Below are 14,165 nucleotides of genomic sequence, written 5' to 3' on the forward strand. Positions count from 1 at the left end.
TCTCTCTCTCTCTCTCTCTATCCAGTCAGGTTCAATGAGAGGGGATAATCATGATGTTATTGTATCAGAGTGCATGTATACAATTTGCTCAGGGTTGGGAATCGGAAAATCTCTCTCTCTCTCTCTCTCTCTCTCTCTCTCTCTCTCTCTCTCTCTCTCTCTGTGTGTGGATGGGGAAGGCTGTTACATTTCCTCTCTCTCTCTCCCTCTCTATGGATAGGGAAAGACTGTTACTTTTCTTCTCTCTCTCTCTCTCTCTTTCTCTCTCAACTAACTTTAATCATTTCGAATAAATCGAGATAACGCTATGTACCTAAAAAGGTTAATGCCAAACTTAATTAAATAAAATCATATATATTTATATATATATATACATATATATATATATATATATCAAAAAGCTCTACCATCCTAGATCTCAGAGAAAAACAAGTCAAAATTCCAAAGTAAAAAAAAGAAATACGAATAAAATAATGAATTGCTACAACGCTCCTCATGGATTCACCCTGTCTTCAGGAGTAGCCTCAGAACACCTGTGCGTTGAATCCTTATGAGCTCCAGGTAAAAGGTGCGTTAATGAGTTTTTTTTACCCGAGATTTTCAGTTCCGCCTGATTACCTCTACAATGAGGAGGTAATAGGAGGAGGATTCAAAGATTAGAAGATTGGCTAGTCGAGGAGATATAAGATTGGTTAGTCGAGGAGATTTAATTATTGTGGTGGATATTTCAGAGAAGATTTGGGTAATGGACGGGAAGTGATTCCTAATGAGTTAAAATTAGGGTTTGTGGTGGGGAGGTAATTGTGTGGAAACATTGATAATTATGCAAAATGTATATATATTTGCATATATATGTGTGTGTGTGTTATATGACACAATCACCCTCAAATTATGTTTATGCACATACTCCAATATAAATCCTACCTTCACCATGTTAAAAATCTCATAAAACCATTCTTCGTGGTCTGATCCTGAAGAGAAACTGGGAGAACAGCTGCAATACAAATTCCACTACCTTGTCCAAATTTTCACACTGACTTTATAAACAAACTTGAAGCTCATCTTCACTTACATTTCACATGCAATGTGAGAACGTTGGAAGTATTCGCTCCCTCCGTATTGGCCGCGGCGCACGTGTAGTTGCCCGAAGTGTACCTTGATATACTCCTCAAGCTCAGAGTGCCCTGGGTGACCTTGACCGAGTGACCTGACCCGCCCTGGATCGGCACGCCCTGGGAACATAGAGGAAAGAATTATCAGTTAGTGTGGTTTTCAGTGTATGGTGGAAATGGCTACTTTTGACTGTGTCTATCTCTCTTTAAACATGCATGCATACATATATACATACACACACACATATAATATATATATATATATATATATATATATATATATATATATATATATATATATATATATATATATATATATATATATATATATGCATATGTGTATGTATATAGTTCTACTGTTGCCTGGTGTCTTTCCTTTTTAACTCTCTCTCTCTCTCTCTCTCTCTCTCTCTCTCTCTCTCTCTCTCTCTCTCTCTCTCTCTCTCTCTCTCAAGGAGAGCCATGCCAACTTATGATACGCACATCCTGGTTGCAGTAAAATTTTTTGTCACAGAATTCATTGTCTGAACTCCACACTGTGTGGAGTCATTATACCCAAGTCTATGTGAATCTGTTCCTTTGCTCTTTGTTATACAAATTTTTAATAATATCATTCATTCATCATATATCATTATTGACAATTATTATCACGATTTGCTGGGTATAATGTATTTCGTCATACTTGTCATTGTATCAAGTTTATTCCAGCTTTTGTGAAATAATGAAAATATAAGTTTTATTTTATATATATATATTACTTTCCTTATACTATATAGATTTTTAATTATATTAAATATTCATTATATAACATTATTCACAATTATCAACACGATTTGCTGGGTATAATGTATTTCATCATAATCGTCATTGTATCAAGTTTATCCCAGTTTTGGCAGAGAGAGAGAGAGAGAGATAGAACAATAATAAAGTCTTAGTCACTTAGTCACGATCCTTGACAAAAATAACAAAAAAAAACACAAAAAAGAAAAAAAAAGACAAAATATTCTGAGGAATCTTTAGGCCTATCTCATTAATTAGTTAAACCAGCCTTTGTCAGTCTTTTTCAGAATGATGCACATAGGAAAATGTGGGCGCGTGACATAGGCATTAAAGCTGATTGACTACGCCCATAAATCTGTTTTTTTTTTCCCGACTGTCGTGAAAATATTGTTTAAGTGTCTCTTTATTTTCCCGACCGTCGTGAAAATAGTGCATAGGTTTCTATTTATTTTCCAGACTTTCAAGGAAATATTTTTAGACTACTACTTTTTTTTCCGACTGTCGTGGAAATAACAGATATTTTTCTGCTTGTTTTCCCGACTGTCGTGGAAATATCTGCTACATTGTCCTTTACTTCCCCGACTGTCGTAGAAATATCAGACAGGTGTCGGATATTATAAGCCTTGAATGAGCCCGTGCTCTCATAATAATAATAATAATAATAATAATAATAATAATAATAATAATAATAATAATAATAATAATAATAATAATAATAATATTATTATTATTATTATTATTATTATTATTATTATTATTATTATTATCACCCAAAATAAATAGATAAATAACCGGGTTATTTATCAAATAACAATTACCACTAACCTCGTTTATCCCATAAAAACAAGCATTAAATTACAGTGAATTCAATTAACTGGTCCTGATACCATGGAATATCAATTACATGCAAAATTCTAAATAAAAAAAAATATATGTACATATATATATATATATATATATATATATATATATATATATATATAGAGAGAGAGAGAGAGAGAGAGAGAGAGAGAGAGAGAGAGAGAGAGAGAGAGAGAGAGAGAGAGAGAGGAGAGAGTTTCTCTTTAGTTTAACGTACAGAATAATTAGTGAAGTTTCTTCAAATCCTAAATACTTTGTCTTAATTGCAATGGTCCTTTACCATCCCAAGTTCATACCCGGGCAATCAATTACCTGCAATTACCTGTCTGGGTTTAAATAATTGAGTTAATAATTAATTACCTAATCTCTCTCTCTCTCTCTCTCTCTCTCTCTCTCTCTCTCTCTCTCTCTCTCTCTCTCTCTCTCACGGCTGAAAAACCAAAAACCATCGTAATTTTCATAAAATATCGTTGGACAACTTTCCCTTAAGTTACAGAGTCCGGACCTCGGAATATATAACTACTCTATTATGGGTATCTGCGGCCTCTTTTGGCGGAGTTTTATGTTCGCGCGGAAGATGGAGAGCGAAATTAAAAGGCGATTAAGTGTTTCCTGGTGGGGGAGAATTTTTCGCGTTTGTTTAGGGAATATTAAGTAAGTTTAAATTTAACTGAATTGGGTTAAATTTAACTAAATTGGGATGTTGATCATTTGGTGGATTATAAATTTAGTGGTTTGCTTTGTGGCTTAGTTTTGTTTCTGATTTATTTGTAAATAAAGAAAAAAATTATGAATATGCGGAATTTGTGTTGCCTCCAGTACTGAAAATTGAATTATTATTATTATTATTATTATTATTATTATTATTATTATTATTATTATTATTATTATTATTATTATTATTTCAAGCTTGTAAATGTACTAATAATAATAATAATAATAATAATAATAATAATAATAATAATAATAATAATAATAATAATAAAGAGAGAAAACACGCACAAAGCAATAGAAAGGAACAATGAAAATAAAAAGGAAGTGGAAGAGAAAAGTAAAACAAAAACAGTTGAGCATTGAATGCCTGTTAAGAAGAAGAAGGAGAAGAAGAAGAAGAAGAGGAAGAACGTAAGATAATAAGAAATAGAGAAAGAGGAAAAAGAAACTGAAGATATATGATGACAGAGAGAGAGAGAGAGAGAGAGAGAGAGAGAGAGATGGGCCAACTTTGCAAGGTCGGAATTAGGGCCATCAATCTATTTGAGAGTACATCAGGCGAGCTGGACCGCTTCTGGCCGATTTAATTCATTTATATTTAGCTTCACAAAATGGATAATTGGTGCTTAATCTCTCTCTCTCTCTCTCTCTCTCTCTCTCTCTCTCTCTCTCTCTCTCTCTCTCTCTCTCTCTACAAAAACTATAGGATATTAAACGTCCATGTAGATTTATGTAGCTGATAATGCTTTTGAAGTTAAGTTAATCAAATCTTTTCCGAAACACTCAGATACCTTTAATGTATACAATGATCTAACTAACTCTAAAAAATACTGATATATCCTTAGAAAATACTATAATTAAACCTTCTCTTAGGTATTTGAATATATCTAATTAATACCAGCATCATTAAACCAAAAATACTATTCAAATATGATAAAAAAAATTGTCAAAATTTATCTCTAGTTGATAAAAGATGCTAAAATTGCTAAATATTACTGAGAAGTCTTATACATCCTTGATAAATTCTCACCAGACTCTCAAAATACTCACAAAATTCCCCAAGACTTCAGTAAACAAACAAAAACACTCTCCCAAAAATCACACAACCTTCTATTAAAAACTCACGCCGTGTACCCACAATACTCCTGTAAGCTTTGAAGATAATATTCACTACGAGGTACACCCAAGGGAAATACACACTCTGTACACTACACTTTCATTAAATACTCTCAAAACACGCCAGCTATTCCTAAAACTCACTCAGACCAACGTTTAAAACTCACATTGTGGGACCACTGTACTCCAGTAACGGCTGGGTTAGCGTCGACTAGACATCTCAGCGTGACGTCACCGCCTTCCCTAAGGTCCATTAGTTCTTGGAGAGATTCTGGCTGAAGCTCCATTCGGGGTTTGTCTGAAAATAATAATAATAATAATAATAATAATAATAATAATAATAATAATAATAATAATAATAATAATAATATAAACACCATTCAACTGAACCTTCTTTCACAGCCCCCAGCAAAAACGTGACGGAGTCAATTCGAAAACAACAGTGCTTAAAACGTTTCTCCAAATGTTTACATAAAACATTTCTAACACAGAGAGAGACTAGAGGCCTTAGGTAAACGAACAGTTCACAAGAGCAGATTGAATTTAGGCAAATATTTGACAGCCGCTTCTTTGCCATAAGTTTTTTTTTTTATATATGCTTCAAATGTTTACGTGTTTATTTATGTTTATTTATGTTTATTTGATGCATATGTTTGCCCTGCTTTCATGTATATTAGATGAGTAGTGGCACTGTGCATATTTCTTTGGAAGATTTTCATAGTTTTCTTTATGAATAATATGTAAACATTCACCTCTGTCATACATGGACTCCCTACCTCGATGGATCTCCTAGAAAACTTCCATTTTCTCCACATGTACTGTCCACCTCAAAGTCAAGTTCTACTGTTTCACTGATGCTAATATTTTATAATGAATTCCTCATCATATATCTATATTTTTCACCATTTCAACCCTTCCCACTATACATAGACCATATGTATAGATTCTGCTAACCCAGCATGCTAATCTCAGAACTTGAATGATGTGGCCATTTCAGTGGTGTTTCTCAACTATTATATCAACTCAACATGCTAATTTCAGTGATGTTTCTCATTCTACTCACACAAAATAGCCATTTCAGTGGTGTTTCTCATTTTACCCATAAAAAAAATGGCCATTTTAGTGGCGTTTCTCAACTGTTCTACTAACTCAACATGCTCATTTCAGTATTGCCTCTCATTCTACTCACACAATATGGCCATTTTAGTAGTGTTTCTCAGCACTACTTGGGGAATCAACGGATTGTAAGCCGAGCATTCCAGGATCTGGCCGTTATCCCTCACGTCTGGGAAGTAGGCGAAGACGGAGCGGGTGGCTCCCCCGCGAAGGACCTCTTCCTGGATATCCTACGAAGGAGAGAGAAGGAGGACAATTAATTAAGGATGCAAAGGTCATTTGAATTAATTTTTTGAATGGCTGAAATTGGGAAGTTATTTGAAGTTTCAAATATAATTTAAACATGGGAATGTTGGAATGTATTCAGGATTTATGAAGTTCCTTTTTCTTGGATATCCTACGAAATCCTACGAAGGATTGAGGGAAAGATGGGGAAATAAGGATGGCTGAAATTCGAAAGGTAATTGAACTTTCAAATGTCTATAAAAAGATGGGAATGTTGGAATACATTCAGGATTTATGAAATTCCTTTTGCTGGAATAATTTGAAATCCCAGGATAAAAAGTAAATGATATATTTACTGAGTTATGAAATCCAAATAAATTTTTATTATTATTATTATTATTATTATTATTATTATTATTATTATTATTATTATTATTATTATTATTATTATTATTATTATTATTATTATTAGCACAGATACCACTGACACTTATACGACCATTATTACCCACCCCACAAAAACAAAAACCCAAAAATTCAACCCACAAACAAATATGCAAAAAAAATTTTCAAACTTCCTTCCATAAACCAAGGCTAGACTGAAGACGCCTCGTCCCCATAAAACCTCTAGGGTCTAAGACCCCGGCATTTAGAGGATTAAAAAAACTTTCTGTCACCTCGTAATCTTTATTGCTTAAATCTGCATACTGGGATGACACTCGTTTAACCGTAAAGATAATTTTTTTTTCTATAAATTTTTCCCCTCTGGGCTAAACCTGTCCTAAAATCTGTCTTACGCTTGAGGTGATTAGGGTTATGTCAGGAATTAGGATGGTAAGAAGCATTTTAGTTAAAATCCCATTCAGGAAATGTTTATATACAAGAATATATATAAAATTGCAGACAGTAGTGATTGAAATAATAGTAACAGTTCAAGAAATAATCCTTCAAACTGTCTCTCTTGAACTGGTCAGTTCCAAGGGTACGTGAGAATACTGTAACGAACTAATCACGTTTCGACGTCCAAAAATCTATTTTTGAGTCTCCTCTCCTTCTTCTTCTTCTTCTTCTTCTTCTTCTTCTTCTTCTTCTTCTTCTTCTTCTTCTTCTACCTGGGGTTTTCATTTCCGGAGAGCCTCGTCGTTATCTCATATATATATATATATATATATATATATATATATATATATATATATATATATATATATATATATATATATATATATATATATATATATATATATATATATATATACAGTATATATATATATATATATATATATATATATATATATATATATATATATATATATATATATTTGCATTTATCTCTCTTGAAAATGGTAGCATTCTCGTCTTAGAGGGAAACCTTATCTCTCTCTCTCTCTCTCTCTCTCTCTCTCTCTCTCTCTCTCTCTCTCTCTCTCTCTCTCTCTCTCTCTCTCTCTCTCTCTCTCTCTCTCAATTCTGTATTTTTGAGAAATTTAAGCATATATTTAAAACTGTTTATAGGCCTAAAAGTACATAGATACATTAAGTTTTGATAAGAATTCAATTGGACAAGAATTTATATATAATTACATTGTTTTTTCAGACATAATTGGTACCCATTTCACTTAAATATTAAATTTCACAAATTTACATAGTAATTGTGTAATTCCAATTTCACATACAACTAGCAATCTCAAAAAATTTGAAAATTACGTAATTACTTCCATATGGTCTTATTCGACTCAGGTAACCAATTACACAAGCAATTAGCAGCTACAGAAGAATTATTAATTACACAAGAATTTTTGCAATATCATAGTTTTCTGTACGGCGTATAATCAAGGCCACCGAATATAGATCTATCTTTCGGTGGTCTCGGTATAATGCTGTATGAGCCGCGGCCCGTAAGGCTCTCAGCCGGCCGTGGTGGCCTCGCCTATTTCGTTGCCAGAAGCACGATTATGGTTAACTTTAACCTTTAATAAAATAAAGACTACTGGGGCTAGAGGGCTGAAATTTGGTATGTTTGATGATTGGAGGGTGGATGATCAACATACCAATTTGCAGCCCTCTTGCCTCAGTAGTTTTTAAGATCTGAGGGCGGACAGAAATGGGCAGACAAAGTTTTTCTTTTCAGAAAACAAACTGAAGATTACATCAGAACTTAAAATTAAAAAAAACACAAATAATAACGATACAATCCACTGAAAAACAATCGCCACTTACAATTAGAATCACATCGTCAACAATACCACACAAATCTACCTGTGTTGTTTTACCTGTCCCAATTAATTATATATATCTACGACGCCCTTCGACCTGACATTTTGAATTCGCCGATGAAAACAAAATCCTCATTAACAGGAAACAGGAACGCGAGAGTGTGCTAATTAGTCCTGTGATTTGATATCTACCTGCTTTTCTTAATGAGGCCATGGCAAGGTGTGTGTATGTGTGTATGTGTGTGTGTGTGTGTGTATATATACTGATTTTTACTGCTCACCAAACAGAAATCTATTCCAGGTATATTCCGTTACATTCCGAGCCACTAGGTGGCATAGCAAACAACCTTTGCTAGGGAAGATCTAGTATATTGATAAATATACATAAATATACCTTGATGGATATTTAACTGGAAGTATATTAATCTGATATGTATAATATTCTCCATAACCTTTTTAAAATGTGTACCCACTGATAGCTTTATTTAATAAGCTATCACATTCAGCTACAGTGTGGTGTATAGAAATATTATTATTATTATTATTATTATTATTATTATTATTATTATTATTATTATTATTATTATTATTATTATTATTATTATTACTACTACTACTACTACAACTACTATTATTATTATTATTATTATTATTATTATTATTATTATTATTATTATTATTATTATTATTATTATTAAAAAATTAAAAATAATTAATAATTCAATAAATAGATAAAAACACACTGACACTCAACAGATCAATAGAAAGTTGTAGATCACTTACAACCCTCTATTTATAATTATTAGCAGGCCTGTTCATCACTACAATAGGGTTATTGTTCCCGCTAATTGACAGAAGTTTGTCACTGTGGCACAACAAAAGCAATTCTAGCATATAATTATGCAGAATCACATTTCTAATTAATATGTAATCAAAGGAATTTCAGGAATATGATTATGGTACAGATGGTTGGTGGTCAACCTGGCAACCTCCGGCGTTTGGAAGAAGTTTGTTATTATTATTATTATTATTATTATTATTATTATTATTATTATTATTATTATTATTATTATTATTATTATTATTATTATTATTATTCAGAAGATGAACCCTATTCCTATGGAACAAGCCCACCAAAGGGTCCACTGACTTGAAATTCAAGCTTCCAAAGAATATTGTGGAGTTCATTGAGAAACTGATAAATTTTAGGAGTCATGTATTGATGTCTAAATAAATTAATGTATTTTGGGAACCGAATAACTTTGTTGAACAAGCAAATAAGAACGGAAGAGAACAAAGGCCTTTAAAAGAACCTTCCCATTCAAATACCTCTCCTCTGGAATTGTAGGCTAAACTTTTTCGAGGTGGGTTGACTTGAAAAGGTTCTTGGAGAGAGAGAGAGAGAGAGAGAGAGAGAGAGAGAGAGAGAGAGAGAGAGAGAGAGAGAGAGAGAGAGAGGGGGGAGGAGAGAGAGAGATAGAGAGAGACTGAGGGAGAGAAAGAGGGAGCGAGAGAGAGAGAGATAGAGATTGAGAGAGAGAGATTGAGGGAGAGAAAGAGAGAGAGAGAGAAATTGAGGGAGAGAAAGAGAGAGAGAGAGAGAGAGAGAGAGAGAGAGAGAGGGGGGGGGGAGGAAGAGGAGTAGAAGAGGGTGATATGTAAGGTAAACCCCTCCCCCCCTCCCCCCTCTCTCCCTCCCCCCTTCCAAGCTCAGATACTGGACGTGTTTATTTATCTTTTTTTTTTTTTGGCTGCTCGTTTTTGTCAACGACGGTTGAACTCACGACGATGGATCGCCAAAGAGAATAAATGTGATGCCGAGACACGTTTCCTTGGATCCTGATTTATTTATTTATCTTCCTCTTCTTCTTCTTCTTCTTCTTCTTCTTCTTCTTCTTCTTCTTTTGAGGAAGAGTTTCCGAGCGAGTGGAGTGCGATGTAAATGAGATTTCCGAGACGAGATCTATGAGAGAGAGAGAGAGAGAGAGAGAGAGAGAGAGAGAGAGAGAGAGAGAGAGAGAGATCAAACGGAGGAGTGAGAGAGTGTGTGTGTGTGTAAGGCTGAAGGGAGATAGGAGAGTTATACAAGAAAGACTGAGAGAATGGTAATAGAGAGAGAGAAAGAGATTCGTTCCATCAACTTCAGTCTTTATACACACTTTTTTTAAACCCTGAGAGAGAGAGAGAGAGAGAGAGAGAGAGAGAGAGAGAGAGAGAGAGAGAGAGAGTCTCCACTCTTCATACATCCTTTTTTTCAATCCTGAGAGAGAGAGAGAGAGAGAGAGAGAGAGAGAGAGAGAGAGAGTGTCTCCACTCTTCATACATCCTTTTTTCAATCCTGAGAGAGAGAGAGAGAGAGAGAGAGAGAGAGAGAGAGAGAGAGAGAGAGAGAGAGAGAGAGAGAGTCTGTCTCCCAACTCCAGTCTTTATACATCCTTTTTCTCAATCCTGAGAGAGAGAGAGAGAGAGAGAGAGAGAGAGAGAGAGAGGACCCAGTCCCCCAATCTCAACCTCTGTACAAAATTTCTTTTCAAAATCCTCACAGTAGACTCCCTTAAGATTACAGGGGCCACTTTTCTTCCATATAAACAGAATATTCTTTCACAGAAATTTATTCTTCATTCGACGGAAAAATCACGAACCTTGTTTTTCATTTTAAAATTTTTTAGAAAATGAAAAACTGAAGCTGAGATTCTAAGCGCAGGATTTGTTAGGATCTTTGGTGTAGAAGAGTCTCACAGTTGGAGGAAAAATATATATATTTATTTTCATTTGCATTATTTTTTCAACCTGATTTCCTGTCTCTAGGAATAGGTTTTAGTTTAAAGGAATTGTTTCTTTAAATTTCAACTAGAAATTGGTTAGAATCTGCTTAGATCGCTTCTTTAATTTCAACTCGAAATTGGTTATAACCTGCTGAAATCGCTTTTTTAAATATATGTAAGAAATTGGTTTTAACACACGTCAATTGTTTCTTTAAATTCAAAAAGGTATTGGTTATAATCTGCTTAAATTGTTAATCTAAATTCAACTAGAAATTGGTTATACTCTACTTGAATTGTTTCTTGAATGCAACTAGAGATTGGTTATGATCTATTTGAATTGCTTCTTTAAATTTCAACTAGAAATTGGTTACAATCAATTTAAATTGTTTCTTTAAATACAACTAGAAATTGGTTATATCTACTTAAATTGTTTCTTTAAATTCAACTAGAAATAGGTTATGATTTATTTGAATTGTTTCTTTAAATACAACTAGAAATTGGTTATAATCTATAAAAATTATTTCTTGAAATATAATACCTATTCTAACAATAATATTCATACTGGTGAACAATTCTTTTTTTAACTTTAATTCCTTCGTGCTGCTTATCACTAATACAATTAGACCTTCAAGAATCATTTTTATATAATTTCTGCTAACATCTTTCGGGACCTGATTAATGCTAATTTTAATTAGATGTGAGTAGTCTGATCTTAGACTTTTTAACCTGCATAAAATTTTCATATAATTATACTTATACAGTTTATCTTTTGTCTTTGATAATTTTGATAATTTATTTAGTATCTGATTAAGAATTATGATTATCTTACGTTGAGATAATTATTCTTTCTTTAATGTAATCTAATTCAAAGATATGTAATTGTCTGTTTGCAATGTAATTGTGCTATTATATATTCTCTAAAACAAATGTCTGTAAAAAAATGAATATTCATTTACTGGATGAATTGAAGAGAGAAAAGGAGAGAAAAAGAGTATAATGAGAGAGAGAGAGAGAGAGAGAGAGAGAGAGAGAGAGAGAGAGAGAGAGACGCACAAACGACGACTCTGATGCAGGTTGCATCTTAAAAAACTTAACTACCAAATAATTGTAAGAGAGAGAGAGAGAGAGAGAGAGAGAGGCCAGGCGTTAAAAACTCAAACGAGCGAATAATGGCTAGCTCTCTCTCTCTCTCCCTCTCCCCTAAAACAAAAAACAAAAAAAATAACAAATAACAAAAGGAAACAGAATGAACTATTTCTGAAATAACAGGATACAGAAATAGACATTAGGGAGCACTAACAGCAAAGGAATTTATTTTAGCGATTTGGTAAAGCGGAGAATTGATTTTCGCGACTAAGTAATCCCCGGAATTTATTTTAGCGACTAGATGATCGACGGAATTTATTTTAGCGACAGGATTAGATACAGAATTTATTTTAGCCACTGGATAATCCACAGAATTTAAAGAATTTATTTTAGCGACGGGATTAGCTACGGAATTTATATTAGCGACGGGATTAGGCAAGGAAGTTATTTTAGCGAGTCGATTAGCCACAGAATTTATTTTAGCGATGCTGCAAGGAAGCCAAATTTATTTTCTCTAGAAAATTAACATATTTTAGCGAAGAAATAAGCTATGGAATTTATTTTAGCGAATTGATGGTCTGAAGAATTGACTCATTTAATGAATAAATCCACAAGAATTAACTATAACGAGACACTCACCCACAAAACAAACAAACAACTCATTCTCTTACCCATCCAGTCTTGTAGAGCCTTCGTTCCCCCATCTTCCAGATGACCTTAGCTGGGGGGCGTGACCCCCTGACCTCACAAGATATCCTTCTGGACATGCCCTGTTTCATTGTGACCACTGGTGACCCTTGTTCCAACAGGACTTCTGTGGGGGCATCTGTTGGTAATTAAAATAAAAATCTAAATAAATATTTTACATATCATGAAGTGAAAGGTTTAATTTATCACGAAAATTTTATAATGACTGAATAAATTGGTTTTTATTTTTTTATTATTGAGTTATTTGCTTATATATTAAAGTTTTCTATTAATTTTTGGTAGGTAAATTGATACTTGAAGTTATTTTTATCATTACATGGGCATTGCTATAATATTTTAACCTAAATACATAGCTATATATATATATATATATATATATATATATATATATATATATATATATATATATATATATATATATATATATATATATATATATTTCTATCTATCTATCTATATATATATATATTATATATGTATATGAAAATAATTTTCCTATAAATAATCAGGACAGTTCCAAAAATCAAATTCAATAAAATAGAATGAAAAAAAAATCTATGCAAGCTCTCTCTCTCTCTCTCTCTGCCACCTCTTCCCATCTTTCTAAAACGACGCCGATTAGGGGGGCGCGGGGCCAGCCGCCCCCTAGGCGAAGATGGAAAGCCTAAAGCCACGACCTCCTCGAGAATATTCCCAAGAATATGAAGAATGTGACGAGTCGAACAGGAGGCAAGAATATTCTAAGAGATTAAATTAGGGGATGAGTGTGATGACGTCACGTCTCCCCGCAGAGATAAGAGAGCTTCACTTGGAGTCAACAGCTTCCTCATCTGGAGTGAGAAGTCTCGCTTCTCTCACCTTCCCTCGTCTCTCACTTTACTCCTGTGTCTCTCTGGATGATACTGGTTCCTTTTTGTAGTATTTTTGGCTGTTTCTGTCTTATTAATAATAGTAATAATAATAATAATAATAATAATAATAATAATAATTATTGTTATTATTATTATTATTATTATTATTATTATTATTATTATTATTATTATTATTATTATTACCTCTCAAGTTACTATGACATCGTGATATTCCTTCTGTGTTTTTCATTTCCTCTTTTATTCTCTCTCTCTCTCTCTCTCTCTCTCTCTCTCTCTTTAATCTTACTTTCTTCCAGTCTTTAATCTTACTTTTTCTTCCAGTCTGTCATATCTTTACTTGACATTCTTCTTTGTCTCTCTCTCTCTCTCTCTCTCTCTCTCTCTCTCTCTCTCTCTCTCTCTCTCTGGCAGTCAGTCTGTCCATTTTAACAATATTCTTTTCAATCTTTCTGTTTTTTTATTCTTGTCTTTTGTGTTAAGTGAAATTGTATATCTGTTTTCATGTTTTTTTCTATCTGTATATGTATGTATGCATGTATGTATGTATGCATGTATGTACATGTATATATATATATATATATATATATATATATATAT

The 14,165-nt window shown here is 33.1% G+C and overlaps 1 protein-coding gene across 1 annotated transcript in view; it reads right to left on the reverse strand.

The window, feature by feature from the left end:
• The window catches only part of LOC136856173 (nephrin-like), a 112,477-nt gene that overhangs the window by 14,773 nt on the left and 83,539 nt on the right, over positions 1-14,165 (reverse strand). Inside the window, exons 6-9 of the mRNA XM_067133841.1 lie at positions 12,660-12,814; positions 5,773-5,929; positions 4,751-4,881; positions 1,073-1,232 (exon numbers count right to left, since the gene is read on the reverse strand). Coding sequence (XP_066989942.1) covers positions 1,073-1,232; positions 4,751-4,881; positions 5,773-5,929; positions 12,660-12,814 — 603 coding nt within the window. The remainder of the gene's footprint in view (positions 1-1,072; positions 1,233-4,750; positions 4,882-5,772; positions 5,930-12,659; positions 12,815-14,165) is intronic.

Source organism: Macrobrachium rosenbergii, chromosome 34 (genome assembly GCF_040412425.1).
Source record: "Macrobrachium rosenbergii isolate ZJJX-2024 chromosome 34, ASM4041242v1, whole genome shotgun sequence".
NCBI lineage: Eukaryota > Metazoa > Arthropoda > Malacostraca > Decapoda > Palaemonidae > Macrobrachium > Macrobrachium rosenbergii.